The sequence below is a fragment of the Coturnix japonica genome, chromosome 3, assembly GCF_001577835.2.
Source record: "Coturnix japonica isolate 7356 chromosome 3, Coturnix japonica 2.1, whole genome shotgun sequence".
Classification (NCBI taxonomy): domain Eukaryota; kingdom Metazoa; phylum Chordata; class Aves; order Galliformes; family Phasianidae; genus Coturnix; species Coturnix japonica.
Genome location: NC_029518.1, coordinates 1,904,779 through 1,932,170, shown reverse-complemented (window position 1 = coordinate 1,932,170; position 27,392 = coordinate 1,904,779). Strand labels below are relative to the sequence as shown.

Sequence of the window (27,392 nt, the reverse complement as noted above, 5' to 3'; positions counted from 1 at the left end):
ACACTGTCAGCTCATGTTCAGCCGAGCATCAATCAGTACCCCCAGGTCTGTTTCCTCAACACAGTCTTCTAGCCACTCTGCCCCAAGCCTGTAGCGCTGCCCAGGGTTGTTGTGGCCAAAGTGCAGAACCCGGCATTTGGTCTTGTTGAACCTCATCCTGTTGGCTTTGGCCCAGTTCTCCAGCCTATCCAGATCCCTCTGCAGGGCCTTGCTACCCTCAGGCAGATTGACACTCCCTGCCAATTTGGTGTCAACCGCGAACTTACTGAGGGTGCACTCAATGCCCTCATCCTAATGCTGGTGATGGAGGGTGAGCTGACTGAGACACTCTTCATTTCCTGGTCATGGCCACCCAGAACACGTCTTTCATATTGCTGTTGCCACTGCTGAAACTCACCACCCACCTCACTGTGCTCACATCCACTGATTGGTCTCCATAACAAGCATCGATGAATGTCAGCGGGTACAATTATTTCCTCATGGAGCAAATCAGTTCCACACCTTTGTTTCACAGGCACTCCCATTTTGGACGCCATTCAGTCAGGCTGCCCCTCTGCTGCCATCTGTCACACGGCAACAAAATATAATGGGATATTGGTGGGAAGGTTCAGCCTCTTCCGCCTCTGATGTTGTGGGACAAAATAATGGACTAGGAGGCACTACTTCTGGAGCAGCCCCCATATATTTATAAAGGAAATATGAAAGCTGTCTGTAGTACAAATAGGTTAGTTTTATGTCTTCATTTACTTACTCCCTTGAACTTGTGTATTTCATTTTCACTGCAGATTTCAGCAAAGCAATGTCCCAGGCCGGCCCCTCCCAGTTCCAGGAAGTGATTCGGCAAGAGCTGGAGTACTCAATGAAAGTGGAACTTGATAAGATACTTGCGACTGCGCCCTCCAATGAGCTAGAGGTAAGAAGTCTGTTAGGGGCAGGAGACAGAGGCAAATTTTATACAGGGGGACAATGCAGAACAATGCAGTTCTTATTTATAGGATGTTCTCTAATCCCATGGAGAGTAGCGTGGCTACAGTGTCTGTAGGAGACTTTCAGTTTCATTCAAAACACGTGACAGAGTTATTACGTGGTGTTTAATCATCTTTATGTGTGCCCCGGTGGCGCAGTGGTTAAGGACGCCGCCTTGCAACACTGGGGCCCGGAGTTTGAATCCCTCCTGTGGCGCAAGTGGTAGAAGTGCCGCTCTGCTACACAGAGGCTTGAATCCCGGGGGTTGGACTCGATGATCTCTAAGGTCCCTTCCAACCTGCACAAGACTATGACACTATGATACTATGATCTTTAGTTATTAAAGGTTCTCTGTAATCCGTTACAGATTATGTAGAGGAAGGGTTAGGTGTTATCTTAGAGATTGGGCCAGGTTCCTATAGTTATAATTGTGACTGAAGACCTTCCAGCTGTCCAAGATATGTTGGGTATTTTTTTGTTTGATGTTGTTTTCTCATATTGAGCTTTAAGTGGAAAGGATCTTTTGGCACCTTTTTACTTAAAATTTAGCATGTCTGTACTTTATATGTGGATAAAACTATTCTTGTGAGCATGCTTTATGTCAGGTTTATAATAATGCTTCCATGATCTAGTAGGTATGCAATAAATACCTTTGTTAACTAACGTATTTCTTCTTTGTAGCACACTAAAAAGGACCTGGAAGGATTTAAGAAGCTATTTCACAGATTCCTACAGGAGAAGGGACCATCTGTGGACTGGGGGAAGATTCAGAGACCACCAGAAGATTCTGTAAGTTGCAATTAAGTGATGGCCTGTAAGAACGTAAAGCTGATAATTGTTTGTTGCTGCTTGCAACAAATGGCTGTAGTTGCCTACAGGAGATGGAACTGCAATGGTTCTGTGGGATCATGTAGGATGACACTTGGGGTTCTAGCTGAGACAATAATTTACTGTCATATGTTGTATGTGTTCATGAACACCAGGTCCTGCTCAACATATGCATCAAGATCTCCAGTGTTACTTTGTTAACGGGGGAGCCGAGTGGGACAGATGCCATCCTACCATTTGCTACCTTTTCTGGAGCAAATGGTAATTCTTGTTAAAGAGCCAGTAGGAAGGACCTTCGTTATCACCCTTTTCTCCTGCTGGTGAAGGAAGGTTGCGCGCCTCAGATGAGGCTGTTTCCAACAATCCGTTCCGCTAAATGATTTGAAAGGGACATATGGCGAGTGGGCTGGGTTATAGAGCTGGTTTAGCAACTTCTGTAATCTACAGCAGCTCAGAAGTGAGGAATCTGAAACTCGCTGTTGACTGTAAGGTTTTTTGAGTGTCATTTTACAATGCCATCTATGTTGTTATAATGGATAACCTTCCACTTGAGATGCTGCTGAGAAAGCACTAATAATGTTTTTCTGGCAGTGTTTAGTACTGAAATAAACACTTCCCATTAAGCCTAACCTCATTTTATTGATTCATCTGTGGCCCAGGGCTGTTCTTTTGACTCTTGCGTAACGAATGGTGTAGTTGTATTACAAACTCTTGCTTTTCCCAGTGTAGCAATCTTGGCATGGTGTGAGACTTCTGTGTCCTTACGCATTTGTGGTTTCCCTTTGCCTCTGCAGTGACTCAGATAGGGCTCTGTTTGCAACTGAAAGACAGGCTGTCTAGTTACTTCCAGAACAGATGCAGCACTGCTTTCTAAAGCATTGATGAATGATGCTGTTTTAGAGCAAGGATAGGGTTTTTTCCAAGGCTGAGTGTTTTCTTTTGACTTTAGAAATACGTGATGTCTGTCTCTTCCGCACTGTAAAACTGAATGAAATGTTGTTGTAGGGGGAAAAAAATCCACCTTGAATAAGAGGCCAAGGTGAGAAACTGGAGCTCTAGGTAACATGTCTTACAAGGAAGGCTGCAGAAAAGGGGCTTGCTTTTAGTCTAGGGAAGGCTGAGGCTTCAAGGAAGCGATCATGCTTAAATATGTAAAAAGGTAACTGCAATAACGAAGGGAATAAACAGTTCTCTGTGTCAAGATAAGGCTGTGGATTAAATGACAACATTTTGATGCTAACGAATGGACTGCTTTGTGGAGAGGGAGAGGGCTGTTGTCTGTTTTTGAAGTTTTGTACACTTTCATTGAAAAAAAAAATCAAGTTCTTTAAAGGACTGAAAATTACTGGGTAGGATATGGGGAGCAAATGTCAAACCAGAATAGGTTGTTGGAGATTCCCAGGCAAGGCAAGCTGTTTAAAAAGGTCCAGCCTAGGGTCACAGAGGCCTGAAAGGATGACGGGATTAGAGATGGTATCTCTCTTCTTCCTTATGGCCTGTACTGGCTCATGCTCATTTCTGTTGCTCAGTTAGGAAGCAACTTTTGATTAGAAATGTGAAAATATAAAAGTATGTATATATAGTAAAGGCTTTTGCACCATCCTATTGCTTTGGTTCAGGTGAGATGTGTGCTTGTTCTTGGCAGAAATTCTGCTTCCTAGCGTAAACTCTAAATTACATAGCAGAAAATGTCCCAGAGGAAAGCTAGAGAAAAATACCCTCAAACAAACTTCCTACCCATGCTGCGTGTGAATACGTACAGACATATGCACACGTTTATACATGTAAGCACACAAAAAAGCAACCAAGATTTCAACAGCTTAGCGTTCATAAATAGGTTATGGGGCACGTTGGCTTTGTCTTCTAATTTTCTGTTCCACATGAAGTATTGCTGAGATCCAGGCTGAGGAGGAAAACTGTTCCAGGATTCTGTCCAATGCCGTGACTGTGATATATGGGAGAAGAATTTCTGATCAGACTTCATGGGCTTTTCATTATCTTCATGGATAACGTTTTATCCACTGTACTTGTTCTTTGAATGTAATTTTCAGTTCTTTTGTGAAATACCGGTTGGCAAGTAAAGACTCCTGATAACAGATTGCAATGGAAGAATGGCTGTGGTTTAATATTCCCCCCATTTTTCTCCCTCGTGTTTTTAAGTATGACAACTAACAACAATGGGCAAGCAAGTTTTAGGCTTCAAATGATAAACCCATTCAGATGAACCCATTTATGTGTGTTTATACCATGTTATCTTGGTAAGCTTCGGACTTGTTTTTTTTCCTTCCAGACTCTTTCCTCCTGTATATCCAAAAGCTTACAGTAGTAGCTTGACCCATTTCTGTTACAGACTTCAGAGAAGAAAACGTGCACTTAAAGTCCTGCTTATCTAGGAGACAAAGTAAAGAACGTGAACATGTCCAGTGTAATTTAATCTTATTGTTTTAGTTTGCAGCAGTGGTAAAGCTCTGCTGGGGGCCTCAGAGGAAACTGCAGTGATCGAGTTAACCTCAGAACAGCAGTGCAGACCCTCATCCTCGATGTGAACATCTGAAGCAGTTTGAGTGTGAGCAAGCTGTATCAGGAGAAGTTTGGGCTGGATGTCAGGAAACGTTTCTTCTCTGAAGGAGTGCTGAGGCAATGGCACAGAATGCCCAGGGGGTGGTGGGGTCACCATCCCTGGGGGTGTTCCAGAACCATTTAGATGTTGTACTCAGGGACTTGGTTTAGTAGGGGAATATTGGTGGTAGGTGGATGGCTGGACTGGATGATCTTGGAGGTCTTTTGGTGATTCTGTGATCATGAAGGAAGAGATTAAAAAAAAAATGAAGTGCTTTTAATCAAAGCTAAAACTTCTTCCTAATCCTGAAGTCTTAAGGCAGGTCTGAAGGGTTCATTTTTGCTCTCTCTAAAACTGTCCTTCCATGCTACCTTGTTTTTCTGTGACTACAATATTGACTAATATGGGTGTATTCTTTTCCTGTCTCCCCATGACGATGGCCTGATGCTCATTTTGTCTCTGGCAAACCCTCCCAAATGTCCCTGCTGTAGGAGTGTGCTTCTGAGATCTGTTAGTCACACTCCCAGTGTTGCCTCATGTGAACTGTTCCAAACATCACATCTGTGCCACTATCTGCAGAGCTGAATGGAGCTGGAGATCATCTCAGAGGAATCCCAAACCGCAGTTTCGAGACTGGTTTGAAATGACTAACACTGTCATCACACATCTGTAAGCACTGCCATTCCTGCCCGGTTTTATTCCTGAGGTATTTTCTCATTGGCGCTCTCTTGTCAAGTCCACTGTTCCAAACTGAGAGCAGGAACTGATTCTTATTATTCTGGAGCACTTTCTACGCTTGTGTGTATGCTTATAGGTGATGAGGCAGTTCTTTTACATATTAGAGCCTCCACATGCCTGCAAGTGCTTGGTAATAGCACCAGCACCGAGCAGTCCAGATGCTGGAAGGATCCCGCTTGAATCTGAATTCCTGACATTTCTTCCTCTCTGAATTAAAGACCCTTCAAGATCCAGGGCTTCAGTTCCAAGTTGTCATTTCCAACACCCGCGCCAAAAGAAACTTTTGGCCAAAAGAAATATTTAGTAAGGCTGAGTTACGAATGTTGTGTTGAAGCCACAGCAAATGAAGTAAATCCTTGACAAGAGGGTTTGGGGTAGAATGGTTGATTTCATTGCGATCAGATTTTTGCTCTGAGGTTTCTGCATAAGCTCATTTCTAATGCAACAGTGAAGACCAAAAAGGGGTGGTTGGCATCCAGCAAATGATTTTTGAGGCAAACTGAGCAGCAGACTCTATTTTTGGATGCGAGAAGAGCACAGTGAGACTTTAAAGGCGTCTTTTTCTGCTTTTCAGCCAACACCTGAACACTGGGTGTGACTCGTGTCCTGCCCAGCCACATGTTTGAAATGCACTGGCAGTCGAGTAGGGGTGGTGTTGACCTTGGAGTGGATAGGAGATGGAACAACAGCATGTGCTCGGCACTGGATATCTCCTGTCAGTTCCTGCATTCGTGACCCCTTGTGCTGCATCAACTGACCCCGCCTTTCTGACAGATCTGTGCTTGGAACCTTTGGGATCTTTTACCTTCTGTAGTTTGTTCAGATACATCGTACACAGCTGAAATGCTGCCTCTGTCCTGCCTCTTTCATTTGTTCTCCATGTTCCCTTCAGAAAGCACAGCAGAATAAATGGACCATGGATAGAATGAACTGACTCTGAACAGATGGCATTCCTGAACCAATGTGAGAAAGGAATATCGCACTAGATAATATGCAAACAGAACTGAAGCTTTTCAACTGCTTGTTGTTGTATCCAGTTGTGTAGTATCCAGAAGATTGCCAAAGGATTCTCTTGTATATAGTTTTCCTTGTAGCTGAAAGGAAGGGGAAAAGGAAGGAGAGGGAGATGCAAAGGACTTTGTGTGGAAATCATTTTGCCTTGAATTTGTTGCATGTTCCTGTGCATGTTCCTGCTGGCCATAGTTGTTGTAAATTAGGGCTTAAGGTTTAAATCACTTCTCTGGGGGTATGGCACAACTGATGAAAATGGTAATGTTTCCAGTTGGACCTGGAATAATGGACATTATTTGTATCCTTTCTTTCTCCATCCTCCCCCAGCCTCCGGTTAGCAATAAATTTCTTGTGAAAAGGTCCAGTTCTGTTAAAGGTTCCTTTGAATTATTCTGTCCTTTTGATAAGTAGTGAGGAGATGACCAGACCCGACATGCAGATTCATTGCTATGCTCATCTCCAAGCTGTGGTTTTGCTCCAGGCATTACCAGCCAGTTCTGTCCCTCCCACCTGCTGAATGGCCTCGGAGTACATTCATGGCAGTGAGTGTGTGTGGGTGCATAATGTCAGTGCAGCAAGCAAGCATCCTGCTCTGAGCAAACAGGCATCTGTGGGAGCAGGTGAAGTCTTCTCACTTGCAATACTGTCCTGCCAGGGAGCACTGAACGTGTCATGCAGAAAATGCAGTGGATGCTGTTTTAAAAGGTCACTTTCTAATGGATATACAGCCAGGGCTGCTGCTATAGCTTTGGTTTGGATTATTGCAGTTGTGCTCATGTGCTCTGTTGCAAGAAGACAGACATCTGGAGATGCTAAGGTGTTGCTGAAGCGAGATCAGTCTGGCAAATGCCTCTAGGCTGCAGAACTGCTCGCTGATAACCAATTGCTGGAGCTGTTCTTGCTGCAGTCTTTGTGCAGTTTTGCTTGGGTCGGTTACCTCAGGAGTATGCAGGGCACGCCGTGCAAGATCTCCAGGTTTGCTGAAGGCAACGTCCACATACCTGTAGTGTCTAGTGCTTATTGTCAGGTCAGCTGTAGCTGATCAGCAATCCCTTGAGGTATGATTACGTGAGTGAGAACATTATTACTTCTATCAGGAAGCTTTGCCATCCAAGCTTCCTGTTCAGTCAACTGGACAATCCAGCCTTCCTGCGCAGATGGGAAAGGTATGGCATGTATAATGTGCTCTCACTTCCTCCTTCCCTAAGTAGCTGACTTTTCTACTCCTCATTTAGTCACCTCTTAATATTTACAAGAGACTCTTTGTCTGTTTCAGAGCACATACAGGCATGTATATGATAAGCCATGTATGTTCTGTTTGTTTTCTTTCCTTAAACGCTGGTCTCCTGATTCTCTGCATCTCACTTCTGGAAGAAATGAGCCTCTCGGCTAAGTTATAAATAAAACAACTCTGGAGACTTGAAAGCTTTCTCTGTCTTAAATTAACTGAGTAACTCTATTGCTGGTCATACGTTTTCCTGCTGAAGGGTTGTAGTGTTCCTCTGTAAAATTAAGTGCCTGTGCAGGCAATCTGAAACCGTCCTGTTTCAGTCTGGTAGATGTGGGTATTTAGGAAGTAGCTTTGACATGGTGTTTGTCCAGGTTGTCACAGCTGCCCTGACTTAGTAACCTCCTCATCCTGGTGTTCTTTGGGCAGTTGTGGCTTATGCAAGTGGCAGAACTATGACAGAAGCCAGGATAGATGCAAGTGACAAGAATCAGTGGCTTAGTAACCCTTGGACTGCATGGGTACAGCTGAGGGCTATGGAGAACAAGTGCCCCTTGTAGAGGAGGAGGAAAAATATTTGAGGCCGCCAAGAGAGATGCAGACTCCTGCTGCAGGCGGGTAGGTCCAGTTTCTCACTTTGCAGCTCGCCTTCTGTAGTAGCTGCTGTGGTCAGTCCGCCTTCTGTTGTCCTCCTTCTCTTCCAGCACATGCAGAGTGAAGCAGGACAAGCTGTTTCAAAGCAGTGCAACCTGCTTCATTCTTTCAGCAAGCAGGAGACACTGGAGCTCACATCCTGTGCATGTTGGAGGCAGGCAATGCGCTACTGCAAAAACAGGCAATTTCATAGTTCAAGGCATTTCCCTGTGTAACACTGCAATGTCACGTACTGTTGTTCATTTACCAGAAGTACAAAGTTCAGGTAGGCTATTCTTTGAAATAGTTTGTGGAGGTATTATTTTTTAGGCTTCGATCAAGTTTCTGAATAAAAAAGGGAAACAAAAAGAGCATAATTCTTTTCAGCACATTTACCTGCTGGATCTAACAACATTCTCTAAGAGAGCCTCTTTAGAGCCTTGCCTTCAGGGTATCTGAAACCAGAGGGGCTCACAGTCAGCAAGCAGTGCCTGCTCCCCAGGGTGCAGTATTGTGGAGTAGGGGTGTGGGACAGGCTGGGCTGGGGGATGTGATCGCCACCTCCTCACCACAGCCCTCCTGGAGCCCCTTCTAGGGAAGCCAGATGCTGGGACTGCCTGTCATGGGGCTTTTAGTTGCAGCTGATTTGCTCTGGAGCCACGTTAGGCTGCTCCCAATTTTGCTTATCCATCTCTTAAGCCTTTGCTGAAGTAGGACTGTGGAAGTGCTTCCAGAATCCTGCTGTGAAATTTAAAATGCGAAGAGGAATGTTTTGATAAGACTTAGCGGCTTTACATTGGTGTACTGGCGTTTTATTTCTTGTTATTTCAGGTCTTTTGCCCCCATGCCCTAGAACTCCATTCATTTCGAAGCTGTCACCTTATCTTCCACCTTCCTCCCTCTTATCAGTCTCAGCTGTCTCTTTCCTTACTTATTACAACCTTCTGCCTTCCCTGGATGATGCAACTGAGCATAATTTATAACCTGGAGGCAGAAGGCTGTGCCAGAGTTCGGGTTGCAAATAGGTTGCAGCCAGCTTAGAGGTCAGAACCAGCAAATAAATGTAGGGGAGGGCATGGGCAGCACTGTTGGCTGAGGAGAGGAAAGCAAAGCAAACAGGGACGAGTGTTTCCCTTCTACTAACAGTCTGTCTTGCCTTGCCTGTATCTCATGGAGCAATACATGGTACAATCCTATTAGCAGCAGACACTGTGACTGTCTGGGAAGATACGTTTGTGATTGGAACGGTTGTTTCATTCCTAGATGTTACCAAATAATTAATCTTCCCTTTGTTTTTCCTTTTTGCCTAAAATAGACTCAGTCACACCCTCACACGAGGAAGCTGGAAAGACTTACTCTACTGCTTCACTAGAGGAGCAGTCAGACTAACATACCTTCCAGCTGCGTGGATGATACATGTTAGGATCTTGCATAAACTATTGGCAGTGAATTGTGAAGTTCTCACTTGAAGCTGCGCGTTAAAAAGCCTGACAGTTTTAAAGTAAGGGATCTTGGAGAGCTGTTTTATACAAGATAGTTAATAAGGAAGGAGCCCATTGTCGGTTCTTCATTTGAGGTAGCAGCCATCAATCGTTTTGATGTAGGATCACTGTAGACATGCATTGCTGCTTTAGTGTTGTGGGATTTCCTAATCTTATGATATAGAGTCAAAACTGAAGCTGTCAAACTGCTGGGACCCCCTGAAAGCACTGCTTGAAAACCACCCCTCATAGATACGTGTATTTACTAAGGTAAATCGGTAGGGATCAAACCTGTGGCTGTCCTAAGGTCAGCGCTGAACTTAATGATTTGGCTGACAAATTTCCCCTCATCCCTTGTTGATGCACATAGATCTTTCTGTCAGACCTGTCTGAAATGGCATTTTTTATTACTGCTATCATCTGCGGATTAAATGGAAACTGACATGCCAACATCACCTGCTTTGTTTCATCAGTTAATTCCTTTCTCTAGGGAGAACTTGGATGCTCGCAGGTGACTGCAGCAGTGATAGTGTTACTGCTTGCTGCCCCAGCCATGAGGATGCTGCCTTTCCCTTCTTGCTAGTCTGCTGAAAGGGTGAAATAAAAACTCTGTAACCACCATGTCTGCTACTGTGATGTACTGGAAGGTGGAGGCTTCAGTGCATATGATTTCCCTTTTCACAATTAACCCTTACAAGCAAAATCACCCTCACCTTGAATGCACTGATAACTTAAAAGCATGGGATAGTTTGAGCCTTACTCATAAGGCTCCTCACCTTATTCATAAGGTGCTGTCTCAAGGTTTTTTAGCATAGGGAACCTCTATTGCTTTGAACCACAGGTTAGTACAATGAGTTCAAACTTACCGGTAGGTTGCACAACTTCTCCTCTTTAGTCCTCACCTCCGAGTAGGAAATGCAGTTCTTGCTCCATTGCAACATGAATTTCCATTGGATCCCCAGCCTGACTTGCCCCAAGCTAATGCAGACTTCCGAAGACTGCTAAGCACGTGTTTGTCTTTGGTAATCAGCTGTGGATTTTACACATCCCTTATCAGCACAGAAATGATTTGTTGCTGCTAGAAATACATACAGCATTGAAGCACAAGGGCTTTTCTTCCACAGAAAATCTCTAGAAGGGCAGGTTTAAAAACTGATTGTATTGACTTTGCTTTAACAGTGTTGGCATGGTACTTATCCTTGCGTTATTAGCTGCGTTTCCTTGACTTAGGTGGTTTGGATTAGGAGAGAAGCAGTGCCTAATGAAAGGCATGCTGGCTTTCATTACAAGCCTGATTTTGCTCTCCATCTGTCACCCCAAAAGCAGCCCATTCTCTGCTTTTAAACTTGCAGGATATAGCTATCAGCAAGGCAGGAGCTGGTAAACACATCCTGAAGATACCAGGATGAGAAGAACTAAGAACTTCCTGTCTTCTATTTGGAGACATGAATGATGATATCAGGCTATTAAGTGGAGTAATAGTTGGCTTAGAGAGTCAAAGAACCAGCCTTTTGCCAAGAGCATTGCCTCTGAAAACCTTAGTGCAACATATCAAAAATGCTGTGGTTTTATGCTGCTTGAGGATGGAAAGCTGGGACAAGTGTGCAAAGCACACTTAAATTGCATCGGGCTGAAGGAGGACATCTTAATAGGGAAGGGTTAGATGTTAGCAAATGTTAAGATTTGAAGTTTCTAGGAGAGAGTGATTTCATTACTGACTTTAAATTAACAAATTATTTTCTACAGATCCAGCCCTACGAGAAGATAAAGGCCAGAGGACTGCCCGATAACATCGCTTCTGTCCTGAACAAGCTGGTAGTTGTGAAACTAAATGGCGGTTTGGGCACAAGCATGGGCTGTAAAGGCCCCAAAAGTCTTATTGGGGTGCGGAATGAGAACACCTTCCTGGATCTGACGGTTCAGCAGATTGAGGTAATTTTTAATATGCTTTGAGTATTGGTGTGTGTGCTTCAAGAGATCTGTGTGCTCGAGTCCAACTTAGAGCTGGAATTCCTGCTGATACAGAAACCTTTCCTGTGACAAATCTGGTCTCAGTTGAACACAGTTGAACACCCAGTAAGTGGTCATGCTTTCCCTTTCTGAGGTAAGGGAGAGTTGCCAGAAAGACTCCAAACTGTTTGTTGTGCAGAACAGTTTTTGCAGCCTCACAGACTGTAATGACTGGGGGGAAAGCGAACCTTTCATAACCAACAGTTGGCTGAAATTTAGATCAGTCATTTTGCAGTGCTCTTGAAACCTGGAATCGTCATGCAGATTTGAAAACAAAGATCAATTATATGTTAATTAACATGGGCATTACCTTACGTGCTTCACTACTTACAAGGTTTTGTTTTCCTTCACTTGATTTATTAACATATTCGATTAGTGTAAGAGTATCCCTCTTTTATCTCATAGTTAGGCAATGCAGACTGGAATTAATAGGCCCGTTTCCTTTTTCCACCAGTCCTTAGGTGTCAGGAGTTAAAGCTAAACGTTCATGCTGAATTTACCATTTCTTTCCGATCTCAGCACTTAAACAAAACCTACAACACCGATGTTCCTCTTGTTCTCATGAATTCCTTCAACACGGATGAAGACACAAAGAAAATCTTGCAGAAATACAGTCAAAGCCGATTGAAAATATATACCTTTAATCAAAGCAGGTATGAACAACTTTTCTACTTGAGTGAAAGGGAACGCTAGTTTGCATTTCCTCATATTCCAAACAGTTCCTAGTTCTGCAATTCCCTTGCTGTAGCTCAGCATTTGGATTAGTCTTTCAGTTTAGAACAGTTACTTAAACTAACCTTGAACGCGTGGAGTCAGAACTGTATGAAGAAGCCCACACAGTTGCAGGTTAACTTCTGTATTTTTGTTTTATTTTGTGCTGTTCCGGCATTGGTGGGGCCTTAACAAAAATGTTGTCTTCCCAGGTATCCCAGAATTAACAAGGAAACTCTGCTGCCAATAGCCAAGGATGTATCTTACTCAGGAGAGAACACGGAGTGCTGGTATCCCCCAGGCCACGGAGACATCTATGGCAGTTTCTATAACTCTGGTCTGCTGGATAACCTTATTGCAGAGGGGAAGGAATATATTTTTGTATCCAATATAGATAACTTGGGTGCTACTGTGGACCTTTATATTCTGAATCATCTTATGAACCCACCCAATGGAAAACGCTGTGAATTTGTCATGGAAGTCACCAACAAAACCAGGGCAGATGTGAAGGTAAATGCAGGTAGTTGTGTGGCACGTCTGAATGCCTTCATGTTGCTGCGAATGGAAGCCTCTTGTCTCTTCCCTATGCGTGAATTCAGACGTGCATTAAATCTTCTTACAGCTATTTCAGACACCTTTTAACACATCAGCTGTGGTCTAATATAAGTGGCACACAATCAGCAAGTTTATAAAGTTTTAATTAAAGGAACAAAGTGGATCCAGGTTCTGGACACCAGCAGACAGTGACAGCTTGAACTTGGCTGGTTACTGAAGGCGATTTCCACACGATATGGGTCATAACCTCTATTCCTTCTCAAAACTGTCAGAAGTTTGGGGATGGTAATAGCAGAGCACCGAGGACCAGGATACAGCAGTTGTATTGCTACTGACTGAAAACTATAAGCTACTTAAGCAGCTGTAAGTGCGTGCATTATGCAACTCAGCTTGTCATGGCTGCAAATCCGCTCCTGCCCCAGCCACTTGACTTTGCACAAAGTGCAGGTTTGACACCTTGTCCGCTGTTTAGGCTGTTTATCAGGTATTCCCAGCTGACAGTAATTTGTCACATAACAGAACTCTGTGTGATTTTTCTCCCTGTTCGTTATTAGCCATCCATGGAGAGTCCAGGTTACTGAAGTACCACTTGTCTCTTTAGTAAATTCTAGCACAGGACAACTAATTGGGTCATTGAAATGTTGCTCCATAATGTTGCAAACTGGTGTCAGAGGTGTTTTTTTTGACAAAAACAGCATTTGCAAAAGATTCCCAACAACTTTCATTAACAGAAGTAACTGTTCTGGTGCTCTGAAATGTGATCATTTGACAGCTGTAATTTCAACTTGCTCTATAATTAGTAACCCAGTGAACACAAGTTTTCACCAAGGCTCAACTTTAAATGGCACCAAAGCAGTGCATGTGTTTGGGGGCGGGGGGATGGTTTCTCTGCTCACATCTCATGCACAGGACCTAAAGCTGCTTCTTTAACCCCTGCAGGGTGGGACGCTCACGCAATATGAAAACAAACTGAGACTGGTGGAGATAGCTCAGGTCCCAAAAGCACACGTGGATGAGTTCAAGTCCGTCTCAAAATTCAAAATATTCAATACGAACAATCTGTGGATTGCTCTGTCTGCCATTAAAAGGCTGCAAGAGAAAAACGCTATTGACATGGAGATCATTGTTAACCCAAAGGTAATCAGCTGGGAACGGTTCAGAGCAAACAGAAGATGTATTTGTTCCTGTGTAACTAAACAAGGGCTGCTGCCTTCAAGAAGGAGCTGGTCTGCTGGTACACGCAGAACTGTGAGCTAAGCTGTGCTGGTTGTCATCGAGTACCTTGTGTTTACACGAGTTTTCTCTTCCAGACCCTGGATGGAGGCTTGAATGTTATCCAGCTGGAGACTGCAGTTGGTGCTGCTATTAAGAGTTTTGAGAACTCTCTGGGAATAAACGTACCTCGTAGTCGTTTTCTGCCTGTTAAGACCACGTCTGATCTCCTGCTTGTGATGTCTAATTTGTATAGTCTTAATGCTGGATCTCTAACAATGAGCGAGAAGCGTGAATTTCCAACTGTTCCTCTCGTCAAACTGGGAAGTTCTTTCACAAAGGTAAACTCCTATACTTAGGTTTTCTTTTCTCTCTTTGTATAAAAGTAGTCCATAGCAACAAATCCATTGAAAGTAGTTTACTTTACCTCACACCCTTGTCCAGCCTGACCCAGAATGCCTTCAAGCACAGGGCATCGCCCACCTCTGGGCACCCTGTGAGCCTCGCCATCCTTATTGTAAAAAACCTTCCTTTTATCCAATCTAAATCCTCCCCTCTTTCAGTTACAAACCATTTCCCCTTGTTCTGTCACAACAGACCCTGCTGAAGAGTTCGTCCCCTTCCTTCTTACAGCCCCCTCTTTAGATACTGCAAGGCTGCTCTCAGGTCTCTGTGGAGTCTCCTCCATGCTGTCACATGTAGATTTGTCAGATGTAGGCTCCAGAAGCAGACTTGAATTGAGTTCTGAGGGAGCTCCCATGCTTGTCTTAGTCCTCAAACAGATGCAGAACAGTCAGTATTCTTTCCTTTCCCCCAAAGGTTCAGGATTACCTGCGGAGGTTTGAAAGTATTCCAGATATGCTGGAACTGGATCACCTTACAGTTTCAGGCGATGTTACATTTGGGAAGAATGTTTCATTAAAGGTGAGTACCACCTTACCTCCTCAGTTGGCTTAAGGTCTGCGGGCCCACGCTCCTCAGTTTGGGATTCTTGCTTTCTTGACGCTAACCCATTTAGTTTCTTTCTCAATGCTCCTTCAGGATTTGAGGCACTTATGTTTATTTGCCTTGTAGCTGTGGTGGTGAGCAGTGTTACCAGCTAACATGGTAACATTCTCGCACCTAAAAGCAAGCAGGCGTGATGCAAGCACACACAGCAAGGCTCTGTCTGCTTTACAGCTGAAACTTACATTGATCCTCCAAACACCACTTAATGTTGACTTGGAATGAGCTAATCTATAGCAGTGTTTCTAAACGCTTGCTTTCCTCTCTGTGAATCCAGGGAACAGTTATCATCATTGCAAATCACGGTGACAGAATTGACATCCCAGCTGGAGCTGTACTAGAGAACAAAATTGTATCAGGCAATCTTCGGATCTTGGACCACTGAGCCAATGGAATGGCACGGCCGGTTCTGCAGACTGCTGTGCTAAGCAGTCTCATCATGGAAGAACATTTAAGCATTAGAAATAAGTACACAGAGGGCCTCCACTTTGTCATCTTCACAGAACCCTGCAGTATTAATTTTAAGTTAATTTCTCTCGTTTATGTTTTTAAGCAGATACGTAGCGCAGTGGATGTGCATAAGTGATCTTTCAGACCTTAAAGAGATTCTGTAACTCAGTTAATATAACCTTGAAGTGCAATACTGTTTGTCTTGAGGTAAGATGGACAGACCTACTTTGTTAAGAGGCTTGCCTCTAACACGTAGTTGTTTTGACTTGCTTGTAAGTGCAGAAAAAAGCTGTGAAGCAATACATGTGGGACATGGTTAGCTACTCACACAGCTTTTTCTTTTCTAGTGAAGTGTAAACAGCAGGCACAGTTGAAAAACCAAAAGTTTCAGTACTGCTAAATGTGCTGTTAAAAACCCCGTAGTTCATGTGCTCACAAATATCCCAACCTTTAACCCTAACCCCCCCCCCCACATTAACACCCCATTGTGTGTGGGGGTGGTGGGGGTGGGGCACACAATAACCCCCCCAAAGGCCAAACAGCCCCAACACAGTTGACCAGTGGGATTCCTATCACAGTCATACTGTATGTCCCCATTCTAGGCAAGGCTGTCAGTACCTCCATTCTGTATCATGAAAGAGTGGGCATCCTGATGTACCAAACTCACCCAAAGAACCTAATACTTGAGAAAAATGCCTCAGCATCCACCTGTGGTGTTTGCTCTTCACATCCCATTTAAGACTGGATCTCCCATTCAATACCTTGATCCACAGTCTGCCCTCTTTCCAATAAATAACTATAGTCACCATGATGCAATCTGTGTTCACATCATCACAGCCACTTCATTATGTTCATTATTTTCTCTCGCCTCATTTCTAAATTTTTAAAGCAGTTGAAATCCCTCTTCTGACCGCTATTGATTTCTTAATGTTTCTCTTGTAATGACATGCAGACAATTTATTTTATAAGCTTAGTGATAACACTGGTATGTATCATTAAAGAAGTTGGTCTTTAAAAAACAAATGTGATTTTATACCTTTATTTTTGACTGACAATTGAATGACATCTGTTAGGCTAACAGATAAGCATGCCTGCCTCAAGAAACCGTAGGCACACACACACACTGTAAGACAATTCCATCATACATCATCATCACAGGGTTAGGCACTCAGACCGTTCAGGTAAAGAGGTGTGAGGTGAAATACACAGGCACTTTTACTTTGTACTGGCAGCATCCAGTCTTAAAAGGTAGTATAAAAAAAAAAAAACAACCAAACCTCTTGCACCTTCCTTAAGGGTACAACCTTTTATGAGCAGCCTAAAAACTTTAAAACGCTTCCTGCCCCGTTTTCTGTGTCCTCCTCTGTCTCTATACAGCTGTTTTTATCTTTTAAAGGGGGGAGCAATGAGCTGAATAGTGAAAAACTCACTGTACTTACCCTAGTGTAAGTGGCAGTGCCCAGCCAGCCTTTGGGTAGCTGCAGGAAGCCATCTGCACATCAGCCTTTTTACTTCCTTCAGGTTCCAATCAATGCACCACAGATCCATCCTGCAGTGATGGCTTCGGTCAATGGGCCCACTTTTAGAAAGTCTCCTCTTGAGCCGGCAGTGTGAAGCTCAGCTGTGAGAAATACCCTGACACAGGACTGCTCCCTAACAACTCTGAATCCTATATGCAAGCAAAAGACATTTATTCATATAAAGTAGTTCTGTAAAAAAATAGATTTTGGAACAGTATAGTTTTATAGAGAAAAAAAATTTTCTACAGAGTTCCAACTGCGAGATTTTCTTATGTTGTACCATCATTAAATAAGGTGGGACACCATGTGAATTCCATTGCACTAGAAGAAATGCAAAGCATCTTTTTAATATAAAGATATACAGAGCATTCTAGACAACTACAGCTGTGTTACAGCTATGTGTTCTTTTGGATTTGGTCCAAAGAAACCTGAGTCTGTTTCCAGAGAGAACGAAAAACATTGCACAGACAGCTGATCACTTGTTTCTTGCTGAAGGACACCGAGAGATCACTCCCTGCAGATCCCTCTGAGCCTCATTTCCCCAGCTATCAATAGTGTCCTTTTTTGGACTCTGTTCTTCAGTATTCATCTCACAGTCGTCATGCTTCTTAGAAGAAAGTCGGTCTGTTGTCAGAGCCAAGCGACTGCTCCCGGGGGATTATCACCTCTTCTGCTCCCAAATTTCAGCCATGTTTAGGTCTAAGTTGTTAAGGCCTTTCAGAGCTTGAAGGTTCCCAGTGTAGAAAGCTACATCTGACGTAACCAGTCTGCATTGAAACGTGCACCAAGGTTAGCAGCTGAGCTTAACGAATCTACCACCAGTTTTCAGAAAGACAACCAGAGGTTGTTTATAAATCAGGCAAAAAGTTACAATAATACACCTTTAAATACTTTGCTTGCATTAATCACGTTAAGTATCAGTTCAAAACTCAATGCTCTGGAAAAGGTTTATTTTGCAAGAGCAAAAGCGTACAACTTACAATTACTGCCTGATATAAAAGTTGGTTGTTAGGGAAGGCAGATAAAACAGCAAGTTACAATAATTCAGCAGGAAGTGATAGAAACACAGCCACGGTATTCTGATTGGAAAGCAGCAGCAAGTAGGAATAAAAGTTGCATTTCATAGCGAAGAATTAACCAAGATGAACAGTGCTCAACTGTTACTGCTACTACAAAAACAAGCATTTTGAGGCAGGATGAGAATCAGAAAAGCACATTAAAACCTAGGTCAGTGAAGTTTGGTATTTTCTTTGGTATTTTCTTTCTCAACTGGCCTTAACTACTTTGGAGCATATTCTAGAGGAAATAAATGCTGCTGTAAAAGAAAGAGACTTGGGGCATCCGTTTCCAGCTGGAAATTAGGGACCCCCCTGATGGGAGGGTGTTTGTGCTGGGAAATGCAGTGCTGGTGTATCAGAGGATCCTGTTCTTAGAAGGGGGGCCCTTTTAGGCCCTCCAGCTGCAAGGATTACACAAGATTGAAGGTAGCAGCATGAAGACATGATAGCACATGATTCAGGACAGATGAAACATGCCAAGAACACACCCTGGGTGCTCTTCTTTCTCTGACTTCTTCAACCTAAGACAGTGCTTCACTGCACAAGGGTAAGCTGGCTGAATTCAACACCCAGCCCCCCGACCTCTTAGCAAGCTTGCTGCATTCTCACAGTTAGTAAGAAAAGGCAAAAGTCTTTGTGCCTTTAGTGTAAAAAGCTCCAAATGAGAACTGAAACATGGAGCGTGGCTGCATTCTCCTATAAATTCTTGCGTAAGACAACGCTCGCCCATTTAAATTCATCGGTATAAAAAAGAAATGTGGATACTTACCCATTCTGAGGTCCTCCATCATTGACAACATTGAGGTGGGCCAGCTGCCTCTTCAGATGAAGTTTGTAGCTTGCATTAATTCTCAAAAACAACATCTAGAAGGAGCAAACCAAACCGAATGAGGAGCCATCCCACTGCCTACAGAGAACACACTGCAAACATCTGAACCCCCACTAACTTTCCGTTTCTTTCATGCAATTCATGTGCTTTTCCCATCTGTCAGGCTTTCCTCCTCCTAGTCTAGCTGGCCACTACAATATACCACTGCGTACAGGACAGAATACACTCTTGCTTATCTCTTACATGATGCACTTAAAGGACAGTTTTATTTATTTATTTATTTATTTCTCTCCCCTGTTGTCTGAAGCACCCAGAAACTGCTAGAAGAATTCACCTTTTTCCTGCACTATAACCATTTAGAGTCTTTTTTCTTCTTCCAAGAGGAAGTGCACAAAGCAATCTGAAGGGAACATTTAATTTAGCGTAAAAGAGAAACTACGATTCAGCACATTCAGCAACTCTATCAGTCCTTCCTGTCCTTAGATTTACAACTCTAGTTGTAAATCTAAGCAGTAGCACTAACTGCAGCAAAACACTGAGAAAGGCCATCTGGTACAATCTAGTTGCGTAATACATTTGGAACCTTCAGAACCCGCCCTCTTCGAGCAGCGTGTGACAGAAGAATTCCTAGCAAGGGTTGTGTGTAGGTTTTGCCAAAGCTCAAAGATTCCCACCCCGTGCAGACAAAGCAGAAGTCTCTCTTGTTATGGAGTGCAAGTGCATTTGCAAGAGAGGAGTCACAGGCTTCAGAGGTAACGCTCACCTGAGTTTGCTCCTCAGGAAGGAGGTCGTATATAGCTTCATGCATCTTTGCCATTTGCTTGCAGATATTCCTGAAGCATGCTGAAGGAACAGGAGCTTTCACTTCATACTGGAAAGAAAAGCAAAACTAGTTACTCTGTTCTGTCCCTGTAGAACAGCTTATATAGGAGAGTTTCCAACAGCCAGCAGGATCTCTGCGCTGCTGCTGCTATCATGAATTTCATTTAACTTACCACAAATGAAATGGGCACTGGGCACAACATGGTGCTATTCACCCAAGGACCATCACCACAATCCGTCTTTTAGCAATTCCTGCTTTGTAAACACACTCAAACCAGGATGAAATCTGAACATTTCCACACCTTCATCTCTAACTAATCACCACCAAAGGAATCTACTCCTCTATGATTACCTGCATCTCTGCTCTGGAAAGGGAAGACTGGAATGTGATTTTTGAAGTACCTGGAAAAACTATGCTGGCAGCAATGCCAGCACTTCAGTTGCTGGTGGAGAGGCTGTGCTGGCATAAGCCTGGGTTAAACACCCGTGGTCTCCTCTGCAATCTCCAGCAGCATTCAGAGGAAGAGCTGACTCATTAGGACTAAGAAACAGGAGGAGATGCTCGCTTGTATACTAGTCTGAACTGGGAAAGAGAACAAAGCTTGCCTGAGTGGGAGATGAAACGGGGGAAACAAAATGGGAAGGTCTGAGAAAGCCTTTAAGGAGAAGCCAAACCAATGACTAACAGGAGAAGCAGCAGAAACACAGTGCTTAGTACTCCAGGGGCCCTGCTCCTCGCACAGCACGCGGGATTGTGCCTCAAGACATTAGAGTTGGGCAACCGGTGACTTACAGTTCACCAGTACAGTACAAAGCCAAAGGGAACTGGCAAGCTGCAGCGATGGCTCCTGCGGGACTACAGACAAACTCCTCATTGTGACAGAGTAGCAGCAGCAAGAGGAGGAAACATGAACCCAGCGCTGAGAGTAGCTGCCTATTTTCATCTCCAGCTAAGGTCAAGAGCAGGTAATACCATGAGAGATCAGACAGATTTACTGCTCTTCTTTCCAGATAGTCACAAGGCAGAAAGAGAAGCTAAGAACTCCACCCGGGTTTTTTCCATGACCATGCACCCTTTCTTATCAATTTTAAAAGAGAGGTTTTTAGAACTGTTATCCCACCCTTTTTTGTTTTAACTCCATGCCAAATCCAACAGAGATGCCAGGATCCGTACACAGCACACGGCCTCATTGCACTGGGATGGTGTGAGCACGGCTCCTGCTCCATGGGCTCAGAGAAACTAAAGCAACATCTCACACTGGCCAAGGACCAGGCCAGCAGCCTAACGACTGGGCTAAGTTGTTTCTCTTGCTCCGAGCAGCGTGCCTTCTAGACTGTGCAATCTGGTTTTAAACTGCACTAGACACAGCCCTGCCATGAAACTCACTTGCTCATCCTTTTGGATTTGCATACTTAAAAGCAGATGACCACTTTATCCATCCATAAGTCACTCAAAGAAGATACTGACATGGTTACATAGTTTGCCCATTTGCAAATTTTCCAAGCTTTCTTTTTTTTTTTTTTTTTTTTTTTTTTATGTTCTTCACTGCCTTCAGTGCTGAGATTTCATCACCGCAGGAACAAGATAAACCAGATTATGGGACATGTTAGGAAGGGAGGCAAACCAACACATGGCATCCTCTTCTGTCCTCTGTGGGTTGCATTAGCTCACATGAGCCAGGCACTCTCACTCAAGCCTTTCAGACCTTTAAAATACAGGAATATTCACAGTTCTTTTACCCTGCCAGCTCACAAGAGGTGAGCAGACTGGAAAGATGGAAGGACAGCAGGGGATGGGTACTTAATAATTACCATCAAAAACAAAAATAGTGTTAATGACATTCTGTGGGCTAACTTGGTTAGTACTAGTAACCAAAATTCTTGCATTTATCTTTCACTTTCAAGAGGAAGATGACAAAAAAGGGCTCAAAGAGCGACATTTTTGATAGAACTTCTATTTTGTGCAGGGAACAGAGCACTGTTTGTGTATTTAGAAAAGGCCATAAGCATCTTTTTACAAGCATAAGCACAACAAGAGCATAAGACCCACATTAGACCCAAAGCAAATGCTAAGCTTTAATAGTTTCTCCACCAGATTAGCAGGCCCAGCAGACCCCACCTCAGGGCAGTCTCTTCCACGGCCCCAAGGAGCGCAGTGTTCTCTACTTCTAGGTGAGCCAGGAACTGGATCCTGCCCAGGACCGATCAGTCCAGTTGACAGACACTCATAAAACACTAAGAGCATTTAATGGCAGAGCTACCATTTCTGCCACACAGTGGGACCCTCTAAGTGCAGGCTTGCAGTCCCCAGGCTTACAGACCTACTGATGGTTTGATCCTTCTTTGTGGAAAATTCCTCCCCCCAGGCAGTTTTTTCTGCTTCCTCAGCTGCAGGAAATGAGGCACCATCAGGAAACTAAGGGAAGGGGAGCCAGCTTTTGGGGAGAGGTGGCAGCCTGGCTGCAGATGAGCTGTTTGTGGATAGCATTGCCCAGAGGAAGGGCACTTCAGTTCCTGCATGGCAAAGCATCTGCACCAGCCCAATCACATCTGGTACAGAAACAGTTTGGGGGGAGGAAGGAGGAAGACAAATGAGGCCCATGTGACAAGTGTTGAGACAAACGCATGAGTGCAACACAGAGCTTTGTGTATATAGAAGAGTTCCAACAACTGATGAAGAAAGTTTAAGACTTCGTTTGAAACAACAAGGCGCTGCACAGTGAGACCTCCAACAGCAATTTAGTGTCTAATTATTTCTGTAAATCATTACCTTGGATAACAGCTTGTCAAATAAGCTATCCATTATGGCAACGAGCTTTGCTGAGATTTCAGCTATGTGGTCGTGATAATCCTGTAATGAGAGAGAAAGTAGATTTTATTTATTATCTAACGACATTCGTATTTTTCAGAGCACAGCTAAGAAGCAGAACTTCCTGCTTAATTAGGAAATGTCAAAAGAGTTACCTTTGTAATGTGGTCAAAGTGCCTGAGCATGCTAAACTGCTTTGGCTGCAGCCGAGCTTCAAAATGAGCCCTGATAATAGGAATGTAGTGTACGATGAGCTGTAGGCAACGTGAAGACAGGGCTGTAAATCCAGAAGTGAGAGAGGAAAAGCAATTAGTACACAAGAAGAGTCATTCTGTATAGACTGCACCTCCTTTAATAAGGTAGATCTAAACACAATGTAACCTGCTTTAAAAAAATACAAGGAAGGAGGTGAGCATTTATTTCCACTGGAGGAGCCTACCCAGTGAAAAGGCTACACTAGCACCTGGCTATTTACACCCAGCTGTGGTAGCATACAGAATAAGGGACTAGTTTTACAAGGGGCCTTAAGTGTCTACTTGACATTTGGAGCCCTGAGCACACGCAGACATCAGAGATCCCAGAAGACCTGACTCAGCAGCTATCTAACCTCAATGGACACATTCCCAAGGCAAAAATGTTTCTCCCCCAAGCGATGTACACAAACACACTGCCCTGCCAGCACCAAACTGCTTGGAACCAGCTCCTGCCTGAGTGCCCTCAGGGTTCCCAGCACTGAGCTACTCCTGAGCACACAGGGTCAGAGCCAGCAGCAGAACATGGTGGTGTCAGCATAGTCTCTGTGCTGGCCAAGTCTGGAGCCAAGAGCTGGCTCCAGGGGAGCCTCTGATCCCACCCTCCTCAAGCTGATCTCTTAGCTGGTAATCATTGCACCCTGAAACATAGGAACTGGAGGTTGAGGCATTTGCCTCAACCCATTGCTAAAGGCTCTTCATTTCAGGAAACACTTTAAAACATGGAGGAGGGGTTCATTGAGTACAATCATCAGGCTTCCCTGCAGCATGAAGCTGTGCATTTAGCACTGCCACGCTTCAGCTGGAGCAGCCTAGGCACGTAAACTCTGCTGAATAGTTGCACAATCTAAAGCTCAAATCTGACTTTGGATTCAGCACACAGAGCTCTAATTTACCTCACTGCACCAAGACACTCAACCACATAAAGACTTGCTATTTGGTTCACGGCCACCTACTGAGATCATGTTGTGCTTCACCGAAGCGTGGTTACAAGCCACAGGAGGAATCTGTGGACGCACTGTTCCAAAACAGCACCACAGGGCAGACAGGATGGCACAGCTCAGCAAAACACTGGGGGAGGCTGGTGTCTGGCTGCACCCTCTGCCTACACCGCCCATCTCCAGACCCAAGCACTACACAGGGCACATAGACACCAGAGTCAGCCTTGGAAGAGTAACTGCAGCTTCCCACAGTCAGAACATTTTCATGGCAAACCTGCCAGCCTGTTTCCCTCACCCAACACAGTGGAGTTTTATACTCACAGCATTCAGCTAAGACAGCGAAGGGACTGGTTGGATTTTCATGCATCTCTTGCACAGGCAGTTAGCTTTCGTACATGTTTCACCCTCAAGTAAGCAAGGCTTTATCACCTTGTGTTCCACACAAAGCACCCCAACACAAACATAAGTGTTTAGTGTTATGTTTTAAGTGTTTAGTGGATTATTTTATTTTTTGATAGGCAGGAGTACAACAGTTGATGCCTTAAATACAGAACCACATACCTAGATTTTTTGTAGTGATTGTTTTCAACCCAACAACTTGCAGTGCACCGGCTCCAAGCACCAGCTGGCAACTTCGAGAGTTGAAATACTATGAGACATTAAAAAAAGATAATGAAAACATATGCTGGCTGTGTATATATATTCGCTGTCTTCATCAGAGGGAAGTAAAAATACTGGTATTAAAACTACATTGTTACATAAAAATCTTAACAGCTACAACAGAACGGACAAAGTATAATACAGGAATGGAGAACAGAAGAATGAGTTTCTGCCTCTGGCTCCACACCTTTCATGCTGCTTACCATAGAGGAAAACTTGAAAGTATCAATCTCACTACTGCCGAGGTGGCTGAATTGGTGTTACTTACACCACAGAACATGGAAATCTAAGAAATGTCATACAGAAAATGTTAAGTCACGCCAAAAAGCAGGAGTAGAGGAATTCCTGGTATATTAAAGACTTATAACTTGACCTTTCTAATGTAGCTCCAAGAGAGAAATGTTATTAAACAGACACAGGCCAATGGGCTCTCTGGGACAGTAAGAGAGCTCCTCTTAGCATATTCTGTCTTAGGAATTCTATTTGTTGGCCCAGCTCAAGACCCAAGACATCCCACGCTGGGTTGCACGACGCAGTAGAGATGGAAAAAACATTCCTGTAGTCCCAACCCCTGCTCAAAAGGGACAGCAGGAATTCCAGGGCTCACATTTGAACACAGCTGCTTGACATTCACTTCCTCTCTTCCTCCTGAAAAGCAGGATCTTTTCTTGTACCTCCTGGTGGACTTTGGAAGTAGAGCCACCGAGCCAAAGACAGATATCCTACACAGCCTCAGCCCTCTGAGGTATTTAACTTAGGTTAGAGCAACACCTCCTCCTTGTGACTGTTTGGAGGAAAGTATTTCTGCATTCTGGCAGCGTGGCTGCAAACCTTCTCATTTGTGCCAGCTTAACTCCAGTGATGATGACTGTGTTTTTGTTCACTCACAGGTGTCATTTCACTCTGTTTAGAGCGACAAAGTTTCATCATCCAGGAACCACTTTACAGCTTCCAATCACAGAGTATTCTTGCTACCTTCGAAACTTGCTAGCTTTGAAAGTTTTCAAATAAACAGTAGTGAGCTGTAAGGACACTTATTTTGTCCAAAGCATAAAGAAATGTGCTTTTGGTTTTGCTAGTTGTCACCTCTCTGATGGTCATCTCGCTGCCACAGAGACAGGAACTACAACTAAACTGGATGCCTGGATACCAAGCAATAAAACATGAATCATTTATCTCGAGCTACAACAAGAAAAGGAAGGCAGAAAGAAGTAACACAGATGCAAAGGTGCTTAAGTCTGAGGCAGCTGCTGCTGTTCTGCCTGCCTTCACAAAGGTTCTGCAAGTCCTGTGTGAAGCAGCAGATTTAGTAAAAAGAGGTACATCCCCAGTCCTGGATTGACTAAGTTCTCCTTGAATGGCATTTAAGAGGGAAGGTTTGAGGATGAACACAAATGATGAGTACAGGAACCATTCCTGTATCTGGTTATTCAGATAATGACCACTAACAGAAGGATACTATTTCAAGGCCCATCTCCCCAGTATGTTTCCATCCCCTTCAGCCCCCTTTATGTAAAACATACTTTGGCAGAGTAGACTGTTTGCCTTCTATCCATCATCCTTATGTTCAGAACTCTAATACCTGATATAATAATTGTGGGCAAAGACAGATGTGAAAACCCTGAAATAAATAAACGGTGAGCTCTGGATATATAACCAAGGTTTTATGTTGGTTTATGTTTATAAAAGTACTCCCTTTATCACCATTTCTTTGTATCACCTTGCAGCATATACTCTGCCAGTACTCCTCCTCTCTAGAGAGAAAGGAATGAAAAAAGGCCTGGTCTCTGATACCTTTACACTTTTCAGCAGCAGTTTCATCCCATGCTACTTCTCACGCTTCTACTGACTTGTAGAAATCGAGGGACTAGTTCCCTTCCTGAATACAGACAGATCTCCATGACACCTGGAATCAAACTGCTTCTTTGTCAGCAGCATTAATCCTACATCCTGCATGAAGGATGGACAGCCATGACAAACACTACAAGGTGGGATTTCAAACCATCCCTGGTGAACGAGAAGAACAACAGCCTTCTGGACACAGCACATGGCACCTTCAGCACCCTTAGCTTAAAAGCCTACCTTATGACACAGTAAAAAATGCAATCATTTCTTGATAATTTGCATCATTTTCATCAAGTTGTAAAAGTACATGAAACATTACAGTAAATTCACTGCCCTGAATACTCTCAACTGGCACGGACAGCACATTTGGATTCATACCTTCAGTAAATCAGACAGGCGGGTGAGCATGTCGGTGGTGATGGAAGGAATGTTATCCACACACTGGCAGTACTCGAGGATTATTCTTATTAACAGCAATACTGTCCTACAAGGGAGGAAACAGCCAAATACGTTACCTCAGTGCACAGATGATCTCAAAAAAAAAAAAACAAGCAGGCCAGTCATACTGACAATTAGTCCACGGAGCTAAAAATAAAGCTTCAAACGAGCAGAGATTAACTATCAAATACACAGTTTATTGAGTAGACTTCATCCTTTGAAGCATGTTCAAATGCTCCTACTTGACCTGAAATTCTCTTTTGCAGTGATATCAGTAGGCTGGCACTGAAGTTCTGAACCACCAGCTTGCTTCTAATTGAACAATGGTACATCATCATGAAGCAACTCACGAAACAAGAGCCGGTCAAAGACTTTATGTAAATCAGTACTTTTCCCTTTAAGTCTGGGGTAAATTATGTTAGGACTCTGGAAAGTGCCATGTTCCAGGTTTTACTCCTAAAAAAAACCCAACACCTCCAGGCATATTTAACAGTTAAGCCTCTCCATCTTTGGAAACAGAATGCTTCTGAATGAAAGAAATGTGGGAGTACTACGTACTTTAAATTATCTGTGATGTAGCTACAAGAAACTACTTTCAAACTCAAAGCAATCAGGCTACCAAGAAATATGGATTACAGCTTCTGAGATAGCCCTCATCTTCTATTTTTCATTCTGAGTAAGATAAGCAATCAATCAGTAGAGGGCTTGTGTACTTTGCCAGAGACGACCTATACTGTGAGACATAAAAACAATGTGCTGTGACAATAAATCTATATTTTCCATGAACAAGTGTTTTCATGACAAAACTGCAAAAATCAAATGAAACCATAA

At 43.6% G+C, this 27,392-nt stretch overlaps 2 protein-coding genes across 4 annotated transcripts in view; one reads left to right on the top strand and one right to left on the bottom strand.

Moving 5' to 3' along the window:
• UGP2 (UDP-glucose pyrophosphorylase 2) overlaps positions 1–15,862 on the top strand; it is a 20,516-nt gene extending 4,654 nt beyond the window's left edge. Inside the window, exons 2-10 of the mRNA XM_015856556.2 lie at positions 786–913; positions 1,648–1,755; positions 11,192–11,377; positions 11,975–12,108; positions 12,379–12,676; positions 13,661–13,858; positions 14,032–14,274; positions 14,753–14,857; positions 15,216–15,862. Coding sequence (XP_015712042.1) covers positions 786–913; positions 1,648–1,755; positions 11,192–11,377; positions 11,975–12,108; positions 12,379–12,676; positions 13,661–13,858; positions 14,032–14,274; positions 14,753–14,857; positions 15,216–15,323 — 1,508 coding nt within the window. The 3' untranslated portion in view covers positions 15,324–15,862. The remainder of the gene's footprint in view (positions 1–785; positions 914–1,647; positions 1,756–11,191; positions 11,378–11,974; positions 12,109–12,378; positions 12,677–13,660; positions 13,859–14,031; positions 14,275–14,752; positions 14,858–15,215) is intronic.
• Positions 15,863–16,411: 549 nt separating this feature from the next.
• VPS54 (VPS54 subunit of GARP complex) overlaps positions 16,412–27,392 on the bottom strand; it is a 39,024-nt gene continuing 28,043 nt past the window's right edge. For all 3 annotated transcript variants that reach the window (XM_015856553.2, XM_015856551.2, XM_015856555.1), the window contains 7 exons: positions 26,502–26,607; positions 24,180–24,267; positions 22,582–22,703; positions 22,388–22,468; positions 19,559–19,666; positions 18,736–18,830; positions 16,412–17,675 (listed from right to left, as the gene is read on the bottom strand). In XM_015856553.2, coding sequence (XP_015712039.1) covers positions 17,570–17,675; positions 18,736–18,830; positions 19,559–19,666; positions 22,388–22,468; positions 22,582–22,703; positions 24,180–24,267; positions 26,502–26,607 — 706 coding nt within the window. In that variant the 3' untranslated portion in view covers positions 16,412–17,569. The remainder of the gene's footprint in view (positions 17,676–18,735; positions 18,831–19,558; positions 19,667–22,387; positions 22,469–22,581; positions 22,704–24,179; positions 24,268–26,501; positions 26,608–27,392) is intronic.